Here is a 23,953-nt window from a genome sequence, read left to right on the forward strand (position 1 = left end):
AATATATTATTTATTTAATATATTTAATATATTATTTATTTAATATATTTAATAATATTATTTATTTAATATATTATTACATGTTTTCAAAAATTAAACCACCAAACGCAGTTTCAGTTTTTTTTAAAACTGAAATCAATCTCTAAATAAAACTATCAAACACATTTTTAGAAATAATTCAAAAATAAAACTAAAAACGTTTTCATTTTTATTTTCGTACAGAAAATAAAAACGTTTTGAAACCAATTCCAAACGCACCGATCATTTCTCCTTTATGTAATCCCTCTTTTCTCAGTGGTCCCACCACTCCCTCTCTCTATTTCTCTCTTTCCCAAGCATCTCTCTCTCTTCCTAGATGGGCCCACCATTCCCTCTCTCTCTTTCCCACTCAACTCCCTCTCTCTCTCTCGGCGCAAAAAGAAGGCCAAAAAAAAAAGCCACAATGAAACGTTTCGTAACAATAATAAAAAAAAACCATTCCACTTTATATGTATGTATAGATTAGAGACATTCTCTAGTACGTCAACATATCAGAATGTCAAATTTTTCTATCTGTTGCATTTATATAAAATTAAGTGAATGTTAAAAAATATACAGATTTAACGGTTAAAAAACCTAATATACTGGTATATCAAACATACTAGAGAATCTCCTTTCTTATTATTATTATTTTGACAACTTTTTATGATAAGGAAATTAAAGGTGTTTTAACTGTTGGATTAATTTTTTTTTAACGGTCATAGATCATATCGTTTACTCCTTTTTTGATAAATTCTTCACTTCTTGTTAATAGTTTTGATTGTACTAATCCTTTTATTAATTTTCTCAAGAATATGAATATCAATCCCAACACAATTAATTTGTTAATCATGTCAGTCGTAACTCAACATGCTTATTACAAGAGTTAAACATATAAAAAAATAGACTAATAGAGAAAAGGTGACGTTTTAATATATATTTACAAGAAGAGTTTCTTCATGTAAATTTTCTTTTTCCTACTGATAAAAATATTTTTTTGCGTAAATAAATATTTATTACTAAATAAATAATTTTTTTCTAGTTGCAAATTAAAAATTCACACGATAAACTATTATTTACTATTATCATTCACTAAATAGTTCATAACGTTAGCACCCTTGTTATGTCCATGATTTGATGGAAATATTGCAGTGAGAGTTTGTTTTCTTTTTCATTTTCTATGTTTCTTTCAGAAAATGAAGAAAAAGCAAGAGCCAAGTACTTCATCGGCTGCTGCAACACCAGCGACTCCGTCCTTGAACGTGATTCCAGTTTGATAAGCGACGACTTTATTGCCATAGTTTGAGCCAACAACAGGGTTTATTTTTATCAGTGTGCCATTTACATATCGCTGGAGAAGAATTGGATTTGTATGTCTTGTTTAGAAATATCACTACTCAAGTCAATGATGACTTTGCTTTGGTCAGAAGCAGCGCGGAGAACAAATCCAAACAAAAGAAGTTGAAGCTCCTTTTTATGTAAAACTTTGGTTGCTTTGTCCTTAAAGACCAATTCATGTAAATTCCAAAAAACTTTCTACTTACGAACGGTCATTCAGCATATACATCTCATTTAAATATTGTGAATTGCACATTCGGGTTCTGCTACATAATAAGACCAGGGTTAACAAGATTGACTTTAAATGGGTTGGATTTAGTTGGACCACTAAGCGCTAAAACACATTTCTCTTAACGTGATTAGCAGAGTGCACTCAAATAAGAAATACTAAAGTGAACACAAATATTGATTTTGTGAAGAAAGGAAAGATGAGTTTCAAAAGTTTAATAGAAAATCACTAGGGGGTAAATAGTTACATTACTCACAACCATAGTGTGGTTTACAACGTGCAAAGTCATTTCAGAAGGCTTTCGCAGCAGAATAAGTTCCATAAAACCCTCAGGTCGTCTTTAAGCATCTCAGTAATCAGATTCACATCAAATTGAGGTTCCTGAATACCGAAAGAAATCTTGAGTTATAAATCTTAAAAATGAACAAATTATGCAAAGAGAAAATCCCAGAAAATATGTTAGCTCAAAGATTTATTCTTTTCCCACAGGGAATGATACCTTCAATTCTGAAACTACCCTTTTCAGCTTAATAACGATCTCCCTAGTAACTTCCCCAATTGAAGTCCTGAAATCAAATCGATCAGCGTCTCTGACCTTTAGCCTCATTGACGGGTTCTTATATGATTTAGTTATGGTGTGCCAGACACCAACCACACTAAATTTATCTCCCGAAGTTGCCTTCCCTAATGGCCATCTTAGCCCACCCTTAACTCCGGAATCTAGAACAGCAGAATCAATCAACTCTCTTATGCTCTTCATGTCATCATCCTGGAAGAGAACCAAGACATTTAGTAGTTATCAGCATATTTCTTGTTCGCAAAAGTTAGGAAACCAAAGTTTTCAATCCTATATCAGTGTCTGCAATGAAACAAAGGGAACTTACAGTAGGAGCAGTTATAATCCTTTTGGTGCATAGTATCAGCCTCAGATCCAAATTCTTCTCAATGCAAGATATGTCCATGACCATGTGCCGCACTTGGTTGAGTTCAATCTAGAGGGAAAGTTATTTCGATGTAAGCCTCACTAAACCTGACCCATGACAACTAGAAAGAAAGGATTGCATTTGACTGCAAAGGTAGAGCAAAAAGAATTTACGGATTCTAAACTCACAAGGTTTACTTGGGGCTCAAGCCTCAAATCTTTATTGAGTACTAAATCCCATCTACATTTTTTCTAATTGCAGTTTTCATAAATTGAAATCAAACAAATGCTACATGATGAAGCAACCAAAATGAAGAAAAATCTGAGATAAACACTCCGAATGAAAGGTGAATTCAATGTTCCAACCTCCCAAGTTTGGATTGATTGATAGTAGGTAGTACAGAGCTTAGCTGCACGTGGCAATAATCGAGTCCAAGGAAAATGCAATCCGCAGAGAACAAGTTATATCAGCCCTAGCTCAAAACGACTGATAAGCCTTCTTGGAATGCAAAGAACCAACAGCAAAGTTCTCAACACGAACGACAGCAATAAAAAGAGAAACAAAGACAAAATGCAGAGCCTTATTCCTTAAAACAAATGACCACGCTGAGATAAACGGCGCCTTGCCTTGCATCACTAAACAAGCATCATATTGGGTGCTAAGTATGTTCACTAATCAAGCATGTAGGAAGTAGAGGACAACTAAACAAGTAGGAAGATGAAACTTGCCTTGTGCAGTTGAAGCTTTCCTTGTTCTTTCATCACAATGCACTTGCAAAAAGTAAGTGAACCTGGTCGTGTGGTGTCGGACAACTACATGACAAAAAGAAAGTGTGACAAATTTGATAAGGCAGTTAATTCATAATAACGGAAACCAGTGTTGAAAGAAGTACCTTGACATGGTAAATGTCTTTCGCCTCTTCAAATTCAACTCCAATCTTTGGGGCACCTTCCTCTTGTATGAATTCCATATATGACTTGGGAATATTTGTGTAAAATGACCTCTTCATCTGTCTCAATGCGTTTTCATTTGTGACTGATTCTTTGTTAAATGAAGGGCTCCTGAAAAAATTACATTTCTCACTCATTAAGTACCTTCAGGTTGGTTCAGCCATACAAGTTCTGGTAGGGGCATTCAATTGTTTTACCCAAAATAATCTGTTCGTTATATGTATATAACAGACATAATATATAAATATTCAATATGATATACAACGAGGAAAAACCAAAACAATAAAAATAGACGGTGACACTAACCCACGAAAAATAACTTTGCCAAATCTAGCAGCTAAAGTTGGCTTCACTTCTTCAAGTTTCTGAGACTCCATTTCGTTCCTCACACGTTCAAAAGAAGAAACTAGATCTTCCATCACATTGTCTACTATGAAATCCCATGGGTTTCTTGAAAAGCGCTCTAAATCCCCTCTGCTACTTTCTGTAAAGCAAGATCAAACAAAACCAACATCAGAAAGTATATATTACATATGCATATATAAATATATTTAAATAAAAAGAGTAACCCAGAAAAAAAAAATCAACAAGATAGAAACATTATCAGCAGAAGAAAAAAAATTACTGACATCTCACCTATATCGCTGTTGATCAAAGCTAGAGACTTTTCACCAACTTTGCCCTCGACAGATTTCAAGGATACAGGTTGGAGATGAACAGAAGCTGGAAACTGATTACGATCGTCCAAACCAACTGTGAACCACCTGGATATAGAATTTTCTGCATAAACAATCTTTCCACTTCTCTGTTTCTGTGCATTAAAATTAGTTCTTGACGGCCTGAATTTCAGATTGTTGTTGAACAGAGGAGAAAGCAGCTCTGGGCTCAGTGAAGACGTCTTTGTGTACTTCGAGTGTCGTTTGTGAGGTGGGATGTAAGCCATGATAAAGAATAAAGAAAAATGCAAATTCTTTTGAGAATGTTCAGAGCCTAAAAGCAAGAATAATGCAAAGGAAACACTGGAAACTTTATATATAAAGCTCAGATTGTAGTTTGATCGTCTCTTTCACTTCTTTTTCAACTTTTTTCCACTTCTTCCACAAGGTAAAGAAGGGACCTTCTTCCACAAGGTAAAGAAGGGACCTTCTTCCACAAGGTAAAGAAGGGACCTTCGATTTGATTTGCTTACTTTTTCCTCTATCAAGACAAGAGTACAGGCCCACTCAGGGCAGATTGGTTATTCTTTCACTCAATTTTTGGATTATTTTTATAAATAACCTTATTGTACCTTATTATAAAGCGTCTCTAATTTTTTAAAATAATTTAAAATATTCTTTAATATATAAAAAATAAATTAAATTATTCTTTCAGTTTTATAATTTTAACGAAATGTTGACGTATTAATATTTAAAATATATATTTTAAATATAAATTCTCATTATGAAAAAAATGATAAATAATTTAGACTTCGTTCATTTTATCGATTCGAGTTTTATTACAGTAAAAAATTCTCAGAAACAATCACATTTAACTTTTTTGTTATAGTAAAAAACTCTCACATAAAATTACATCTCAACTCGAATTAAAAACTCGAATCAACGAACTAAACGTGCTCTTAATATTTAACTTAAAATATGAAATTACAGAAATACCCTAATTAATTTCCACTATTGATCTAGATAAAACCAATTTCAGCCCCTAATTATTTTAGGTAATATAAAACAAATATAAAAGTTTAAACTATAGTGATTCTAATGAGTCAAATGACATGTCAGAGCGAACAAAACCAAATAAAAAATAAAAAATGGAGCTAAACGACAAAGTACTATCAAGTAAACGAACTGTCATTTGATATTCACAGAAGTAATGGAACTGTCGCTCCGCTTGTCATTGAAACAACACTATACGTCATTCACTTTCCTTTAAACGACCTGTCAATTTTCTTTCAAGGTCAAATGACACAAAGTATGAACGACATGCCGTTTGAATTCCTTAAAATTGACATTGCTTGTAATTACAATCGAGAAAAGGATATGTAAATTTTTCCAAACACATTTAAAGCAAATAAAATCTGAATATAAAATTTAAAATAAATAAAGCTTTAAGATGAAAGAAAAAAAAAATAAAACAAAAATAAACTTTAAGGTAAAAAGGCAAAAACAAAAATTTAAAATAAAGGATTAATCTATATCTATATCTAATCGTAATTATAAAAATAATAATAATAATAAAGCGATTTTTTAAGGTGTTGCCATTTAACTCTTTTTTTTTACTTTTTTATATTATTTTTATTGTGATTTTTTTTATCTTTTAAGTTTTATGTGTTATTTAAAAATATATTGTTCCTCACTTTATTCTTATGAGTATTTTTTTTTTTTTTTGCATGTGTTTCTTATAAGGTTATATAAATGAATTTTTCATTATTCGGTAAATAATAATTTTTTCAAAACTAGCCTAAACATACATAAAAGAGTCAAAGAACTTGCTTCTTCTTTGGCCATGTGTCAGCCTCTAATTTATTCCTTCATGTTTTGTTCATTTTTTTTTTAATTTTTCTATTCTTTTCACTTTTGATTTTCTTGTTGCTTCTTCTTTTTTTTGCTTAAAATTCATATTCCATTTATTTTTATTTTTTCCTCTTTTTCTTTGCCTATTGTCATTTTTTTGGTTTTTTCCTCTAATATTCTCTCACATCTTATTTTTTTTTACAATGTCTCTTTTGAAATACTTTATTTTTTTCACTTTCTTTTAATTAAAATAATTCTTTTCAAATATCTCTCTACTTAAGTTTTTCTTTTTTTTATTAAAACTCTTACATAACTTTGATTCTTTTTTTATGTGATTTTTTGAAATATTTTTTTCCTCTTATTCCAAATAATGATCTTAGTTTCTAAAAAGGCTACTGCCTTGTTCTTTTCACACCATAAGTTATATTACTATAGTGTTTTCTCTCACAAAAATTTAAATTTTACTTTTTTATTATAGTGTTTTTCTCTCACATACACGACTCGAGATCTTAACTTGAGTTGTGAAACAAACATACCCTATGTATTTTGACGTTGTTTTAAACTCATAAAGTTATTCCCCACGTGTGTAGCACATGGCTCAACTAGTATACTTAAACAGAATTGGCTTCGAAAGATGACATGTATTGGCCTATATGGAGGCCACGTGTTGAGTTCGTCTTTCTTTTTGTTTTTATTTTTTTCCTCTTTTTTTCTTTCTCTTTTTTTTTTCATTTTTAGACTTTTTTTTATTCCCCGCGTGTGTAGCACATGGCTCAACTAGTATACTTAAACAGAATTGGCTTCGAAAGATGCCATGTATTGGCCTATATGGTCTCTATTGCCTTTTTTTTATTTTTCCCCCACTACTGTCCACCTATTGCCTTTAGCATATATATTTTGAGTTGTGAAACACCCTATGTATTTTGACGTTGTTTTAAACTCATAAAGTTATTCCCCACGTGTGTAGCACATGGCTCAACTAGTATACTTAAACAGAATTGGCTTCGAAAGATGCCATGTATTGGCCTATATGGAGGTCACGTGTTGAGTTCGTCTTTCTTTTTGTTTTTATTTTTTTCCTCTATTTTTCTTTCTCTTTTTTTTTTCATTTTTAGACTTTTTTTTATTCCCCGCGTGTGTAGCACATGGCTCAACTAGTATACTTAAACAGAATTGGCTTCGAAAGATGCCATGTATTGGCCTATATGGAGGTCACGTATTGAGTTCGTCTTTCTTTCTTTTTTTACTCTATTTTTCTTTCTCTTTTTTTTCATTTTTAGACTTTTTTTATAATTTTCTTCTCTCTCTCTCTCTCTCTCTCACGCCTCTCTATTGTCTTTTTTTATTTTCCCCCCACTATTGTCCACCTATTGCCTTTAGCATATATATATATTTTTTTAATTTCATTCACTAAGTGTGTATGGATTTTTAAATAGAGACAGATGAAACATACAGAATGTTTCATTTGATAAGGATATACGATCAAGTTGAGAAAGTCAAGGGAGGAAATCAAGGGATTTCCACGTTTGAATATTTTTTGTAATTATATGTAATTATGTCATTTATTTGTATTATTAGATAGTTACTCAATTTGTTTTGTTTCCTATTTCTGTGCTCATGTAATCTGAATATATGTTAACCACATCAATGAGAATAGTATGCCATAATTCTTCAATTTCTCTCTTCCTAAAATCCTTTATGGTATCAGAGCGGATTGCTCTTTAATTTTTTTTTTCCAACCATGTTCTTCAATCTTCAGCAAGCCTTTCATCCCCCTAATTCCAATGGCTAACGAGAATACTCAAATCATCCCTAATGCCCAGGAACCCACAAAACCACTAACCATGATTACTATCCATAACTCCATTAAACTCACACCCACCAACTATCTTTCTTGGAAAACCCAAATGGAAGCCATTCTCATCGGCTACGACCTACAAAAATTCCTTGATAGGTCCTACCCTGCTCCTCCAACCACCATCACCACCAATAATGCTATTACCACTAATCTTGAATACCAAACATGGCTACGTCAAGACAAACTATTATTTGGAGCACTTGTCGGCACTCTCTCACCCAATCTAGTTCCTCTCATCACCCAATCTAAACCTCCTATGAAGCCTGGCAAATACTCGCCAACACCTATGCTCGACCATCTCGTGGCCATATCAAGCAACTCAAAGACCACCTTAAAAACATCACCAAAGGCTCTCAGTCCATTACAGACTACATGCAGCCCATTAAAACCCGAGCCGATGAACTTGCTGCTCTTGGTAAGCCTCTTGACCATGAAGATCTGATTGAAAAAGTACTTGAAGGCCTTGATGAAAATTATCAGTCCATCATTGATGCTGTCAACGGTCGTGATTCCACCATTTCTTTTGATGAACTCCATGAAAAACTCATCAACAAAGAATTGTCTCTCCGCAATAAGATAAGCCCCTCACCCCTACCGGCATCTGCTCATGCCACCAATGTTCTGTCACCAATCGCACTCCTCGGCTCCCTGGATCCACTTCCACACCCACTCAAGGTATCATAAGAAATTCTCCCACTGACACCCGCGCCAACGGTCCTCCTGCTTGTCCATTCCTTGGTCGCTGCCAATGGTGCAGTACTCAAGGTCATGTAGTCTCCCGCTGTCCTCTTTTCCGTCAACAGTTTCTGCATGTGCAACCACCTCCTCGTCCCGGCAATTCATCACAATCTCGACCACCGGCTCCCTGGCAAGCTCAAGCAAATCCAACACCACATGGCTACTTGATAGTGGCGCCTCACATCATGTCACCACTGACCTACATAATCTTGCTCTCCACAGTCCTTATGATGGCACATATGAAATTATGGTCGGCGATGGCTCTGGTCTCCCTATATCTCACACTGGTTCCACCTCTCTTACCACTCCCTCTCACTCCTTTACTCTATCTAATGTTTTATGTGTTCCCCCCATGAAACGTAATCTTATTTCTATTTCTCAATTTTGCGAGTCTAACAATACTTCCATTGAGTTCTTACCCTCTTCTTTTCATGTGAAGGATCTTCGCACGGGTGCAATCCTTTTGCAGGGTCGGACTAAAGATGGTGTGTATGAATGGCCACTCTCCACTACCCAGTCACCTTTAATTGCGTTTTCTAGTGTCAATACCACTTTGTCCGAGTGGCATCATAGGCTAGGTCATCCTTCTTTGTCAATCTTCAAAAATATTATGTCCTCGTTTCATTTAGATGTCTCTCGTCCGTCCAATTTCAATTTTAATTGTAATTCGTGTCAATGCAATAAAAGTCATAAATTACCATTTTCTACTTCTACTCTCTCTACCTCTTCCCCTCTTGAAGTTATATTTACTGATATATGGACATCACCAGTCTACTCTATTGATAACTTCAAATACTATGTCATATATGTCGACCATTTTACAACATATATCTGGCTTTATCCCCTCAAACGCAAATCTGACACGCATGATGTCTTTGTGCGCTTTAAGGCCATAATGGAAAAATTCTTTAACTGTCCAATCATAACTCTCTACTCTGACAATGGGGGGGAATATCAAGCTCTCTCCTCATTCTTAACAATCAACGGGGTCTCACATCTTACTTCTCCACCTCACACTCCTGAACACAATGGGTACTCTGAACGTCGTCATCGTCACATTATCAAAACCGGTCTTTCTCTCCTTACACATGCATCCATGCCTCTATCATATTGGCCTTTTGCCTTTTCTACTGCCGTCTACCTCATCAATCGCCTTCCTACACCAACTCTAAATCACCTTTCACCATATCTCAAACTCTTTGGCACACTCCCTAACTACTCCAAACTTCAAAGCTTTGGATGTCTCTGCTATCCTTGGCTTCGCCCATACACATCCCACAAACTCGAGTCTCGTTCCTCTCCTTGCGTCTTTGTCGTGTATTCTCCCACTCAAAGTGCCTATCTATGTCTTGACACATCCACCGCTCATCTATACACTTCCCGTCATGTCCGCTTTGTCGAGTCAATTTTTCCCTTTGCCACTTCTTATACTTCTCTTCCCCGTGCCACTTCATCCACCATCTTTGAATAGTGCTCTATGACTTTACCAGTCGTGGCCACACCATCCATGAATGCCAGCTCTGCTCCCCCGTCAGGTCTGCTCACTTTTACCACCCCAAGCCAACCCCAACACCCAAACCAAAATAATACCACCTGTGCCACACCTACACCAGAGCCCGACAACCATTCTAGTGCGCCCGTGCTAGAACTCTCACCCTTACCTCGTGTCATAGTCACTCGCTCCAAATGCAACATCTATAAACCAATTCAAAAGCTTAACCTTACTGCCCAACTCCAACAACCTACCCTTGAACCCATCACTGTTACCCAAGCCCTCAAGGACCCAAAGTGGTGACAAGCTATGTCTGAAGAGTTTGATGCCTTACTACGTAATGGGACATGGGACCTAATGCCATCTCATCCCACTCAAAATTTGGTTGGTTGTAAGTGGATCTTTCGCACTAAATATTTACCTAATGGCTCCATAAACAGGTACAAAGCTCGATTAGTTGCTAAAGGCTTCCACCAACGCCCTGGAATTGACTACTCTGAAACCTTCAGTCCAGTCATCAAACCTACCACTGTCCATCTTGTTCTCAGCCTTGCGGTCAGCCAGGGTTAGTCACTCAGACAACTTGATGGCAACAATGCCTTTCTTCAAGGCACTCTCACTGAGGATGTGTTTATGTCTCAACCTCTGGGATTCATTGATCGCGATCATCCTCATCATGTCTGCAAGCTACGCAAGGCTATCTGTGGCCTCAAACAAGCTCCGCGTGCCTGGTATCATGAGCTGCGCCAATTTCTTCTCCAATTTGGCTTCACCAATTCTATTGCCGACACCTCCTTGTTCATCTTCAACAACTGTGGCACCATCCTTTATCTTCTAGTCTATGTCGATGATATCATTATCACTGGGAATAATGTTGAAGCAGCGCAGACTTTCATTCAACAACTTTCTCAGCGCTTCTTTCTCAAGGACCTTGGCCCTCTGACATACTTCCTTGGAGTGGAAGTTACCTCCCACCCCAATGGTCTTTTCCTCAATCAACGCAAATACATTGCCGATCTACTTAACAGAACTCACATGACTGAAGCCAAGCCTGCTTCTACACCACTAGCAACTAGTCTAATTCTCACTTTACAATCCGAAACCCCACTATCTGACCCGACCGAGTATCAAACAGTTGTTGGCAGCCTCCAGTATCTCTCCCTCACTCGGCCGGATGTTGCCTATACGGTGAACAAACTCTCTCAGTTTATGCATCAACCGACAAGTGACCACTGGAATGCAGTCAAGCGTCTGCTACGGTATCTCTGTGGCACCTTAGATCACGACATCACACTTCGTCGGGCCTCCCCACTAGCACTTCATGCCTTTTCTGACGCTAATTGGGCCGGTAACAAAGATGATTTCACCTCCACTAGTGCATACATAATCTATCTGGGCCACAATCCTATTTCTTGGAGCTCCAAGAAACAACAAACCGTAGCTCGCTCTTCCACTGAGGCTGAATACCGAATGGTGGCCTCTACTACTGCGGAAATTCGTTGGATTTGCTCTCTCCTCACAGAACTCGGTGTCACTCTTCCCCAACAACCAGTTATTTATTGTGATAATGTTGGTGCAACAAATCTCTGTTCCAATCCGGTCTTTCACTCGCACCTCTTACCAAACCTCTTGCACGTCCTCAGTTTGACTCACTCAAGGCCAAGATTGGACTTGCTCCACGGCCGTCCATCTTGCGGGGACATGATAAGGATATACGATCAAGTTGAGAAAGTCAAGGGAGGAAATCAAGGGATTTCCACGTTTGAATATCTTTTGTAATTATCTGTAATTATGTCATTTATTTGTATTATTAGATAGTTACTCAATTTGTTTTGTTTCCTATTTCTGTGCTCATGTAATCTGTATATATGTTAACCACATCAATGAGAATAGTATGCCATAATTCTTCAATTTCTCTCTTTCTAAAATCCTTTATCATTTACGTTTTTATATATATAAAAAAATCTTATGTTTATAATCATGACTTATTAAAACACTTTTGCCTATTTGAAACATCAATTTTGATCTTTTTATTTTTTGTTCATTTTAAATCCTGTGATTTCTAATTGTGTTTTATTAAATTTTATCCCTTATTATGCTCTTATTTAAAAACTTTTAAATATGTGCATGCCTAAATATTTTTTTTGTTCTTAATATATATTTTTAAATATTTGTGTCTTAAAAATATAACGTAGTCACACACGTAGTGCGTGTTTTAACTAATAAAAAAAGAGGAGGAGGGTGTACGGCGGTACTATTTTGATCGAAACCGTACATTTATTGGCATTTCTAATATTGATTGATAGATACACGTTTTTTTTACACACAAGATAATATAAAATAATTGACAGAAGTCTCGACTTATGAAATTTTTAAAAAGTCTCGATGTTCAAATTGCATTTGGTTTCTATGGAGAATTTTTAATTGGTATATGATATAATTATAAAAATATGTAGCAATAGCACACAATTTTTGACTATCATATTTTAATATGATTTAATTAAATCGTTATACTTTATTTCATTTGATTTGAATATTGTGATTCAATTTTATGGTTAAAAACTATACCTGAATTTGAGGATTAAAAAAAAAAATCTCCTTTTTTCCGACCGTTAAAACTACAATTCAATACAAGAACCAGAGATCAAACCCAGATAATTAACATCGCCTTCAACGTACGCTTGGAGGTTGCATTGAACATTGTTGTTTCTTTCCCGGAAATTTGAACGTTAGTTTTGCAATTAGATGTTGAGATTATTGCTTTATGTGGATTCATCACCTATTCCTAATTAGCTTTGATACAACGAAAAGCCCAGCATTAGATGTAATTACCAGGAGAGATTTAGGTAGATTAATATACATTAGGAAAGAAAAACATGATTAGATAGAGTTAATTGGGACCAAACATCTAAGTATTAAATACTTATTGGAAGCTATCCAAGGTCTCGTTCATTTCACCGATTTAATATTAGAATTTGAGTTTTACTATAGTAAAAAACTCTCAGAAACAGTCACATTTAACATTTTTATTATAGTAAAAAGTTCTTACATACTGTCACGTCTGAACTCGAATTAAAAATTCAAATCAGTGAACTAAACGGATACAGATCTAAATAAGCACGATGACATGGTACGTTATTGAATAATTCCTCGTTTGTTAATAATTCAATGTAGGACTCTCTTATTGGACAATTGTAACAATTAGGGTCATGCAGTACGTAAGGTGTATGGAATCAGCAATTGACTTGTATACCAAATTTTACAGTACGTCAATGGACCTTTTCTTTAGCTTATCGTTATATAAGAGCTTGAACGAGCCCACCCGAGTTCAGTATTCTCTATATCTCCTCTAATTCTTTCTCTCTGAACTCCGAAGTTCCGAGGAAATTACATAGGAGAGAAGGAAATGGCGAAAGGAGAGAGAAGGGTTTTGTTGCTGTGCGGGGACTACATGGAGGATTACGAGGCCATGGTTCCTTTCCAAGCCTTGCAGGCTTATGGAGTCGCCGTCGACGCCGTCTGCCCCGGCAAGAAAGCCGGCGACCTCTGTCGTACCGGCATTTTATACGGTGCTGGTCACCAGGTCCGCCATTTCTTTTGCCTCTCATTTCTTAAACATAATTACAATTTCCCTATCTGATTTATTTTCATATCCACCCATAACTGTTGGTCTTTTGTCTATGTGCTGGTTTTTATTTTATTTGTATTCTTTATTTGTTTTATTTAAACTCTCGTCGTTTAGAACTAGGCGTTAGATACCATTGTGGTTTTGAAGATTATAAATACCCGCCGGCTGAAAATAAAGAAGGCAAAAGGTTAGGCTTGCAAACTTGAGCAATTTTTGTATGGGTCAAGAAATTGTTTATTCAAGAAGGCTCGTATGCTTGTGGTTCCAGCGTTTATGACTTTTGGCCAAATTGGGACACATATCAAGGTTTTTATTTGAGCTTTTGGATGCACCTGTAGATTTATTCAATACGCGAGATAAAAAAAAAAAAAAAAAAAACTCTATGAAGTAGGGACCTTTTGATGAGATGTAAAATTTGATTATGTACGTAGAAACATAGGCTCAAGTTTTTGCAGATACATATTAAAATATTGGTAGTGATATTGATCATGTTAGATGTCATTATAGAATATGTGAAAATATAAAACTTAGACGATTACGAGGTATGTTAAAGTAAATTAATGAAATCCAACTCTGAACCGTTATGTTATGGCCATGTTGTTTTTACTTGTGATTTTTACGTTTTTTTTCTGACGCAGACTTACACTGAATCAAGGGGTCACAATTTCGCGCTTAATGCAACCTTTGATGACATTGAATTTAGCAAATATGATGCGTTGGTCATACCAGGAGGACGAGCTCCAGAATATCTCGCGATGGATCAGAAAGTTGTGAACTTGGTGACCAAATTTTCCGACTCCAAAAAGCCAATTGCAGCTATTTGCCATGGACAATTGATCTTGGCTGCTGCAGGCTTAGTTAAAGGTCGGAAGTGTACCGCATACCGCTTAGTCGGGCCAGTACTTGTTTCCGCAGGTGCTCATTGGGTTGAACCTGAGACCCTTGCATCTTGTGTTGTTGATGGTGATCTAATCACTGGGACCACATTTAAGGGGCATCCTGAGTACATTAGACATCTTCTAAAGGCACTCGGAGGGAAAGTAACCGGTTCGGATAAAAGGATTTTATTTCTCTGTGGGGTATGTTATATTTTTCTTTTCCCTAAATATCGATCAGGCTAATCAGTTTTAGAAGTTTTCAGTTGTAACTATGGTTTGCTTCCTATCATTTCTATTTGCAGGATTTCATGGAGGATTACGAGATTACCGTTCCTCTACAAGCTCTTCAAGCTCTAGGATGCCATGTTGACGCAGTTTGCCCCAAAAAGAAGGCCGGTGACATCTGCGTAACTGCCGTGCAACAATTTGAGGGCGACCAAACTTACACCGAGAAGCGAGGCCATGATTTCACCTTAACAGCTGATTATGAAGGTTTAGAGGTATCAAGTTATGATGCTCTTGTCATCCCTGGAGGTCGATCTCCAGAGTATTTGGCAGTAGACAAGACAGTCATTGCCATTACAAAGCACTTCATGGAAGCCAAGAAGCCGGTTGCAGCCATATGTCACGGCCCGCAGATTTTAGCCGCTGCGGGGGTCCTGCAGGTAGAGTGATATTAACCTTATTGTCTAACAACTACCAAGTACCAAAGGAAGTTTATAAAAGGCTCTCTTTCGTTTCGCTAGTTCGAATTACTAACTCTAATTTTTAATCTCATATAAATTTACTTTTTAACTCAAATTCTCAACTCGAATGAGGAAATGAATGTGCGATTTTAGCGTGTAGTAGTTGCACTAGTACTACAACTGAAAAGAATATTATAGTCTTATGTCATAACATTTTATTGTCTTGGCTGTTTTGCAGGGGAAAAAATGTACAGCCTACCCAGCCGTGAAGCTTAATGTGGTTTTGGCAGGAGGAATATGGTTGGAACCGGACCCATTCCATCGTTGCTTCACTCATGAAAATTTGGTGACTGGAGCAGCTTGGCAAGGGCACCCTGAGTTTATTGCTCAGTTGATGGCATTGCTTGGCATTCAAGTGTCGTTTTAATTTATGTTAATCCGGCCTTATGCATGGTTATCCATATCCATAGTCCATAAATCCATAACGAATAACAAAAGTGAGCTTGAGATTAGTGTGTATGAATAAACGAAAAATGTTAAAACGTGGGCCTATTAGTGGCCCCATCAGTTTGTGTGTTAGTGAGTGTGACCAATATCTCTAATAAATGATACTCTTCACTCTCTAGCCTTTCTCAGTTTTGTATGACACGTTGTGCAAGTTTTCTTTTTTGGTATAATTCAATTAGTTGGTTATAGCGAAATTGTCTAACTTATTTTTTTTTTCTATAATTTTATATTAGTAGCTTTATCTTTTAAAAATTTTATTTTTGGTACTCTGAGACTTTTTTTTTTTAGATTTAAAATGTCAAATTTATCATTTTTTACAATTTTTGATTTGGTTGATCCAATTTTATTGTTTATTAAACCTTTCTAAAAAAACCTTATCACTGTGACCAAACATCTTTTTTTTTTGCCAATAAAAATCTTAAAAAATTAAATTAGAGTCAATCAAATTATAAATTACTGAACATGGCAAATTTGACATTCATGTCCGAAAAAAGATCTCATAATACCAAAAATTAATTTTTTTTAAAAGGTAGAGGTACCAATTTAAAATTATCAAGAACACAAGTACTAATTTAAAAATTATTATGAACACAAGGTATTAAAAGACAATTTTGCTATAACACCAATTGATCAAATTGAAATTATCCCTTATCTTTTTGTTTGCTTTAAAAACAAATGAAATTTCAAGTCCAACCAAAAAAAAAAAAAAAAAAAAAAAAACAACAAAGTTCAGGAGCATGAAACCAAACGAAGTACAAGTTACAACATAGGACCGCATAAATAAGTTGATTTTATTAGAATATTAAAAACCAAGTTTTTATTGGACAGCGACGCATATAGCGATTTGCGACATACTGGGATCTTAAAAATATTTTAACTCAATTATTTTAATACAAGTCTTAAGGTGATTTGTATTAGAGTATGATTAATCTTTGCTTGATAATGGTTTGCATCCGTACATCTGGATTTGTTTGATGGAAAATCTCTTGATAATTATTGTACACTTCCTTTTTTAGGTTACAAATTTGAAACTTTCTCTAATAATTCCTGTAAAAATATATTACAAATAGTGTTTTATTTTTTAGTCTTTAAATTTATATTAAAATTTATATATTTTATATATTTTTTTAATTTAATGTAATTTAGACTAAATTCAACTATCAAAAATTAAAAATGATAAATACTCCCTATAAATTATTGTGCACATCAATAAGATAAGGACGAAGAAAAAGGGCAATGGGAACAACAACGAAATATAATTCAAGGAAAAAAAAAGACATATAAGAAAAATATGAAACAACGGTAAAAATAATAACAAATAATGTCTCACAAATAATAAAATATCCTCTGAAAAAATAAAAACAAAGATGGGCCACGATTTTTTTGTTTTTTTTTTTGGTAAATGGCCACGATTGCTTATCACCACGTCGTGTCAAACATCCGGAAATTTCCAAAATCCTTTGCTGATTAAGCGAAGATTTCCCCTGATTTCCTCTCTTTTTTTATTTATTTAAAAAAAAAACTAATTATTATAGCTTTAACAAGTCCACTGGAGCTCAGTATTTTCCATCTCCTTGTCTATTTCTCTGTGAACTCCGAAGCTCCGAAGAAAACAGAAGAGAGAAGAAAATGGCGAAAGGAGAGCGAAGGGTTTTGTTGCTGTGCGGGGACTACATGGAGGATTACGAGGCCATGGTTCCTTTCCAAGCCTTGCAGGCTTATGGAGTCGCCGTCGACGCCGTCTGCCCCGGCAAGAAAGCCGGCGACATCTGTCGCACCGCCGTTCACGACAGTTCTGGTCACCAGGTCCGCCATTTCTCTGCCTCTCATTTCTTAAACACGATTAAAATTTCTCAATCTGATGATTTATTTCATATCCATCCATCATTATTGGTCTTTTGTCTATGCTCCGTTTTTTTGTTTTATTCTTTATTTTTTGAGAGTCTTTTTGTTTAGAACTAGATAAATACAGGCCGGAAAAAAGAAGGTAAAAGGTTAAGCTTAGAAATTTGAGCAATTTTTGCATAGGTCGAGTTCAAGCAATCCTTTATTCAAGAAGACTCAAGTGTTTTTGGTTCCATGTTTATGACTTTGGCCAAATTTGGAGTTATGGATCCATTGTATGCTTTTTTAGTTGAGCTTTTGGATGCACCTTTAAATTTACTTAATACATGAGATGGATAACTCTATGAAGCAGGGACCTTTTATGAGATTATTGAATAGTGTTCTTGTTGTGTTTCGATGTTTGTTGTTGAATAGTGATCTTGTTTAGATGTTGTTATTAAATATGCAAATTGTAAAGGATAAAATATATCTGACTTCCACATCATTTAAATATAATGATAAATATAAACTTTAATGACGTTGGCTTTCCTTCCTGACAGGTTGACTTCTTACGATGAAAGTACAAGCCTTGTTGACCTTCTAAGATGAAAGTACAAGCCTTAAAAAATCTAATATGTATTCAGAACTATATGAGATATGTTAGAATAAATTCATGAAACCCAACTCGGAACCATGAAAACCAACTCGGAACCATGAAAACTGCATAAATTAGGATGGGTACCACTTTTGAAGTCTAGTTATTCACCTCTACCACTTTCACGTGTAAATTAGGCTTAAATTTTCGACATAATTGGTATATTTGAATAAGAATTCTCTAAAAGTAGTATTCCTCTATCTCACCCCATGAATTTTAGTACTTTTAGGAGACATTAACTCCTCAGGTCTTAATTTTGGACATACTCCCTGAGAAGATTTGGGCGCTTTTGAGTTTGATGATTCTCTTCTGCTTTATTTATGGTGAATACACACGTCTTCTTGAAAAGGAAAACACCGTGAAAGAGTGAAATACTAGAGTGGTCCAGAACTTGTACTTTGCTTTCCTAATACAGCTGTTTGTGAGCCTTGATATGCCATCTCGTTTTCCTTATTTGGCATTTTTCCTGTTACAGACTTATTCTGAATCAAGGGGTCACAATTTCGTGCTTAATGCAACTTTTGATGACATTGAATTTAGCAAATATGATGGGTTGGTCATACCAGGAGGACGAGCTCCAGAATACCTAGCAATGGATCCAAAAGTTCTACAGTTGGTGATCAAATTTTCTGACTCCAAAAAGCCAATTGCTTCTATTTGCCACGGACAACTGATCTTGGCTGCTGCTGGCTTAGTTAAAGGTCAGAAGTGTACTGGATTCCCTGCTGTGGGACCTGTACTTGTTGCTGCAGGTGCTCATTGGGTTGAACCAGGGACACTTGCATCTTGTGTTGTTGATGGTAATCTAATCACTGCGCCCACATATGAAGAACATCCTGAGTTCATTAGACTTTTTGTCAAGGCACTAGGAGGGCACATAATTGGTTCAGATAAAAGGATTTTATTTCTATGCGGGGTATGTTTTATGTTTCTTTTTACTAAAATTGAGAAACATCAATCAGGCTAATCAGTTCGTTGTAATTATCCTTTAAAATTTTCATCCAGTCTGTTCCATGACCATAGTTGAATTTTCAGTTGTCACTCGGCTGAAAAATGGTTTGCTGCCTGTCACTCCTATTTGCAGGATTACATGGAGGATTACGAGGTTACTGTTCCTTTCCAGGCTCTTCAAGCTCTAGGATGTCACGTTGACGCAGTTTGCCCCAAAAAGAAGGCTGGTGACAGCTGCGTAACTGCTGTGCATGATTTTGAGGGTGATCAAACTTACAGCGAGAAGCCAGGTCATAATTTCACCTTAACGGCTAATTTTGATGGTTTAGATGTATCGAGTTATGATGCTCTTGTCATCCCTGGAGGTCGAGCTCCAGAGTATTTGGCACTGGACAAGACGGTCCTTGCCATTGCAAAGCACTTTATGGAAGCCAAGAAGCCGGTTGCATCCATCTGTCATGGACAACAGGTTTTAGCCGCTGCCGGGGTCCTGAAGGTAGAGTGATATTGACCTAATTCTCTAACAACTAACAAGGAACTGTGTAATAATTTATTTATCACTCGTATGTCTAATAATGATTTTGGGATGTATTCAATGAGCTAGTACTGGAACGGAAAAGAAATCATATAGTTTCATGCCCATATGGTTTAGGCCCTTTCTTTCCCCCATTCTACATGAATTAAAGTTAAGTGAATCGCAATCATAAACTGAATCAGACGGGAAGAATGGCTTGACATGTAGGAATTGTATTGATAAACTGTGAATCATAATAATTTACTCCTGAACTTTACTCAGACTGAACTGAGTGTGTAAAACTGTGTTGCTCTGTTGATGTATTTGTGTGGTGCAGTTGAGTGTAAGTTGACTAATTTTAACCCACCCCAGCATGTCGTAACTTTTTACTCTCTTGGCTTCTTTACAGGGGAAAAAGTGCACTGCCTATCCAGCTGTGAAGCTTAATGTTGTTTTATCAGGAGCAATATGGTTGGAACCTGATCCAATCCATCGTTGCTTCACTCATGAAAATTTGGTAACTGGAGCAGCTTGGCCAGGGCACCCTGAGTTTCTTCAGCAGTTGATGGCATTGCTTGGCATTCAAGTTTCTTTTTAATTTCTGTTTACCATGTTTATATATATGAATAATAAAAGTGAGTTTGAGATGAGTGTGCATGAATAAATCATACTCTCGAATCTCTGACCCGGTTTTGTTTGCCATGTTGTGCAAGTTTTCTTCTACGGTATTGTTCTGCTACTTTCTGTTTGCACCTTTATTGTAGGTGTTGACTCTTGGCTTTTTTTATCTTGTTTCTTGAAGCGTCCAGATTCTTGTTAGAATTTGGAATGCGTAGCTAGTTCTCAGATAATTGATTGACAAGTTTCTTTCCTAAGTATTATAAAAACGACAATGAATAAAATTGTGATGTCTGTATCCTGTTGCACCGGAAAATTACATGTCGTTAACCGGTAGGGGAAAGGCAAAACAATTAATTATACGTTGTTTCCTCATTAACAGACGACATTTAATTGAAAGTGCAGGTAACTGTTTTAGCGAAAAATTGCATGTCGTTTACATGTCGATCTGCTAGAAGTAAAAAAGTTGTCCTTTTTTTTTTTGGCTGCTGCTGCTAGAAGTAAAAACTTGTCATTTAGTTAAAAGAAAATCACTTAGAACAATACGTGGTACTTTCCATGAAAAGGAAAAATGTTCCCCCCTAAAGAGACAGAGAGCAATTGAAGTTGAAGGAGCACCGGGTTTTCTTCTGAAGGAGCAATGTTCAAGTATAAATAAACGACATGTCGTCTAATATGATTAGCTGAAGCAAAAATGTCGATTGTAGTTTGGGGTTAAAAAAGACAATTAACGACACAAATAATTAATTATCACTGAATATTGTTTATATTAAGGAAATATCGTTTTTCTTAGATTTGCCACACAAATTTACGATATTTACATTCCCATTATTAAGTTAGTCTTTCTCGTTTTGAATGCTGGAAAGTTAAAAGGAATTCTAAATGTTAAATTTAAACTAACAAAACTTCATAGAAGTCAAAACTCAAAAATAATAAAAGAGGAAAATCGCACAAAGGAAAAGGAAAGACAAAAAATGAGAGACCATGCAAAACGCTCCGACACATGTTTCACCTCATCAATTATTGATTGTTTGGTTGAGGGATTCGTACCCCGATTCGAATTATGGTTCATGATTCGCTACAGTATTTTCTCTCATAAAAAATACACGTAAATAAAAAATAATTCTAATTTTATGATTATAATTCATGAACCAAACCTCTAGTCTAAGATATCAACTTCTGAAATACGACCAAAAAACACATGCATCTTCTCGCTCATCGGACTCGTGTAAATTAATAAAACAGAAGAGACCAAGGGATTGGGAGAAGCCCAAAAAACCCATGTTCATTTTGAAACTTCAGGGATAGAATAAGATGGATATATGGATTCTTGCACTATTTCGTCAATGTAATAACAGTGTCGTTTTTTCTGTTGTCAGCTGATGATCTGGTTGCAGACTGCAGAATGTGGGATTGTTGACCTTTATTAACAAAAAACTATAAATTTCACATTATCTTCATCAAACTTACGAATTATTTTTACTCAAAAAAATATTTCTCATTTGAGAGCCGGTGGTAAGTGGTCCCTCCCTAGGCAAACACATGCATTGGTAGCTGCGTTTTGGGCAATTGGTCAATATTCACAAGCCTTTTATATTTCTTGAGAAAACAATATTTAATATGCACAATCACCTAACACTTTTTAAAGTGTTTAATTGATAGTCGCAATAATATTCAAATATCAAATATTGGTGATCAGTTCTTTCTCTCGTTTCTCTCCAGTCACAACTCACGACTATACTTAAAAAAATGCATATATATTGACTATATATCCTTTCTTACGTCGCCAATATATATATATATATATATATATATATTCCAATGTAAATTTTACTACAACTGGCTCAATGCCGAAATAAAATAAAACCCGACTTGGCAAACACGAAACAGATTTAGAAAATCACATCTATGTTAGGTACAGTACTGAAAGCCAGCTGTTTATATAAAGAAAAGAAAAATATCAGTCTCAGAAACCTGCACCACTGTATGAACAGAAGCACTAATTAAATAACAATAAATAAATAAATAAAAACTAGTATGTACATGCCAAGAAAAACACCGTCGAAAAGTTTTACAATTTTCTCAGAGATCAACATCAAGGAGATTTTAATTGTGTAAGGAAGAGAAAGAAACAGCTCTGAATAAACTGAACAGAATTAATCGCTGTAAAAATACTATACGAGCCAACAGAAATACTGTAGAATATTTACAAATTTTGGCAGAGAGTAGATTTATTCCCACTAACAGGTCCACATTCAACAACTACAACTCATTCTTTTTCCTCGGTTTTTTCCTTGCTTTCCTTTTACTCTACTTAATGGTCTCTCCCAACTTTTTTTTTTTACCTGAAAAAATGTGCTTGATTTCTTTAATAAATGATAACGAAATATTCGATCCTAATAATATTCTCATTAATTATCACTCATAATTAAGCCGCTTAATGAGCCTCCTAATCACATTATTACCCATCAAAGGAGAACCATTATTTTCTTCCATATCCATCATGTGCGTTTTTTACCATTTACTTACCACCTCTCCGATTGGTGTTTTTAGTGTTTACTGTTAATTTCATGGGGTGAAATCAGTTTTTGGCACCGTACCTGTTAAATTGACAGGGAATCAGAGAGATTTCTATAATTTCCTCGATGGGTCCATTTCTTTATGCCAAACCTACGACCTTTGAAGCTTTAACTCTCCTTGGGGCTTTAACAAAAAAGACAAATTAACTTTCTCAGGCCTAGAAAAAATTTTAACCAATAGAAGAACAAAACTACAGATGGGTAATTCAGAATATTACTGATATACTTTTGTTAATTACACTTAAGTGATGAAGTCAACCATAGGGGGGGAAAACAAAGCAACAAACGACAAATCGTTAGTCATATGTTTACAAGGCAAAAAAAAAAAAAGTCCTTTTCCATGATACATATATAACAAACAATAATTTTACATAACATGATTGGTTTTTTTTGTTTTTTTGTTTTAAATGTATCAACATATAATTTTAATATGCATCACATGCGCACCGGATATTAATAATATTGTACATAAACTTACATAAGTTTAATTTTGAGTGGAATAACTTTAATATCTTGAGTGGTATTTTTAGTTTTTTTCTATTAATAAATTCGAATGTAACACTTAAGAATAAATAGCATACTGTGCTCCACAAATGAAGAAAATTTTAAAAAATAAAATAAAATAAAAGTACACCAGTTAAGATTAAAAAACATACAATATGTATATTTTCTATATTCGGAAAAATCTAATCTGGTTGAGATACTTTCATTACCTAAACCTTAGTCAAACCTTTGTTTTAGTAATGTATAATGTGCCTCGTTCTCTCGCACGCCACAACCTTAAAGCAAACGTATTTCGTGTTCCTGTTTGCATACTCTACAAATGGTCTCACAAGCACGAGGCCGTTAAAATAATCTTAGCTAGGCTGTTAGCTAAGACTCGTTGATCTCTTGGATCGATCCAAAAAGAGATCAGAAAAAAGGCAAGACAGAAAGGGCTTCTTGTTGTGGTGCTCGAGAAATGGAGAAGAACGTCAAAGGCAAACAAAGTTGCACAAAAATGGGCGAAATCCAAGCTTCCTCAACAGTTTTGACTTTTTACACAACACACACAAAAAAA

General features: G+C 35.3%; 3 protein-coding genes across 3 annotated transcripts; 2 read left to right on the forward strand and 1 right to left on the reverse strand.

The window, feature by feature from the left end:
- Positions 1-1,518: 1,518 nt before the first annotated feature.
- Positions 1,519-4,591, reverse strand: LOC21389894. Its single transcript, XM_024174067.1, has 7 exons — positions 4,095-4,591; positions 3,765-3,942; positions 3,401-3,569; positions 3,237-3,320; positions 2,470-2,577; positions 2,085-2,354; positions 1,519-1,966 (listed from the first exon to the last, which is right to left on the reverse strand). Exons 1-7 carry the CDS (start codon positions 4,399-4,401, stop codon positions 1,871-1,873), a joined length of 1,212 nt encoding a protein of 403 aa, XP_024029835.1. The 5' UTR covers positions 4,402-4,591; the 3' UTR covers positions 1,519-1,870.
- Positions 4,592-13,401: 8,810 nt separating this feature from the next.
- LOC21389895 (protein DJ-1 homolog D) lies at positions 13,402-15,884 on the forward strand. The gene is made up of 4 exons (XM_010111018.2): positions 13,402-13,636; positions 14,320-14,760; positions 14,862-15,224; positions 15,484-15,884. Exons 1-4 carry the CDS (start codon positions 13,460-13,462, stop codon positions 15,670-15,672), a joined length of 1,170 nt encoding a protein of 389 aa, XP_010109320.1. The 5' UTR covers positions 13,402-13,459; the 3' UTR covers positions 15,673-15,884.
- A 1,403-nt stretch (positions 15,885-17,287) lies between these two features.
- On the forward strand, positions 17,288-20,483 carry LOC21389896 (protein DJ-1 homolog D). The gene is made up of 4 exons (XM_010111019.2): positions 17,288-17,558; positions 18,707-19,147; positions 19,316-19,678; positions 20,106-20,483. Exons 1-4 carry the CDS (start codon positions 17,382-17,384, stop codon positions 20,292-20,294), a joined length of 1,170 nt encoding a protein of 389 aa, XP_010109321.1. The 5' UTR covers positions 17,288-17,381; the 3' UTR covers positions 20,295-20,483.
- The last annotated feature ends 3,470 nt before the right edge of the window (positions 20,484-23,953 follow it).

This window comes from Morus notabilis, unplaced genomic scaffold (assembly GCF_000414095.1).
Source record: "Morus notabilis unplaced genomic scaffold, ASM41409v2 Scaffold376, whole genome shotgun sequence".
NCBI lineage: Eukaryota > Viridiplantae > Streptophyta > Magnoliopsida > Rosales > Moraceae > Morus > Morus notabilis.

What these genes read in the sequence shown, in the direction of transcription:
- LOC21389895 (XM_010111018.2), top strand. Translation starts at nt 13,460, where the DNA reads ATGGCGAAAGGAGAGAGAAGGGTTTTGTTGCTGTGCGGGGACTACATG. An exon ending in GGATTTTATTTCTCTGTGGG is followed by an intron (nt 14,761 to 14,861) that starts GTATGTTATATT and finishes TTCTATTTGCAG; the next exon opens with GATTTCATGGAGGATTACGA. An exon ending in CCGCTGCGGGGGTCCTGCAG is followed by an intron (nt 15,225 to 15,483) that starts GTAGAGTGATAT and finishes GCTGTTTTGCAG; the next exon opens with GGGAAAAAATGTACAGCCTA.
- LOC21389896 (XM_010111019.2), top strand. Translation starts at nt 17,382, where the DNA reads ATGGCGAAAGGAGAGCGAAGGGTTTTGTTGCTGTGCGGGGACTACATG. An exon ending in ACGACAGTTCTGGTCACCAG is followed by an intron (nt 17,559 to 18,706) that starts GTCCGCCATTTC and finishes TTCCTGTTACAG; the next exon opens with ACTTATTCTGAATCAAGGGG. An exon ending in CCGCTGCCGGGGTCCTGAAG is followed by an intron (nt 19,679 to 20,105) that starts GTAGAGTGATAT and finishes GCTTCTTTACAG; the next exon opens with GGGAAAAAGTGCACTGCCTA.
- LOC21389894 (XM_024174067.1), bottom strand. Translation starts at nt 4,401, where the DNA reads ATGGCTTACATCCCACCTCACAAACGACACTCGAAGTACACAAAGACG. An exon ending in TTTGATCAACAGCGATATAG is followed by an intron (nt 3,943 to 4,094) that starts GTGAGATGTCAG and finishes CTTGCTTTACAG; the next exon opens with AAAGTAGCAGAGGGGATTTA. An exon ending in GAAAGCTTCAACTGCACAAG is followed by an intron (nt 2,578 to 3,236) that starts GCAAGTTTCATC and finishes CTTTCCCTCTAG; the next exon opens with ATTGAACTCAACCAAGTGCG.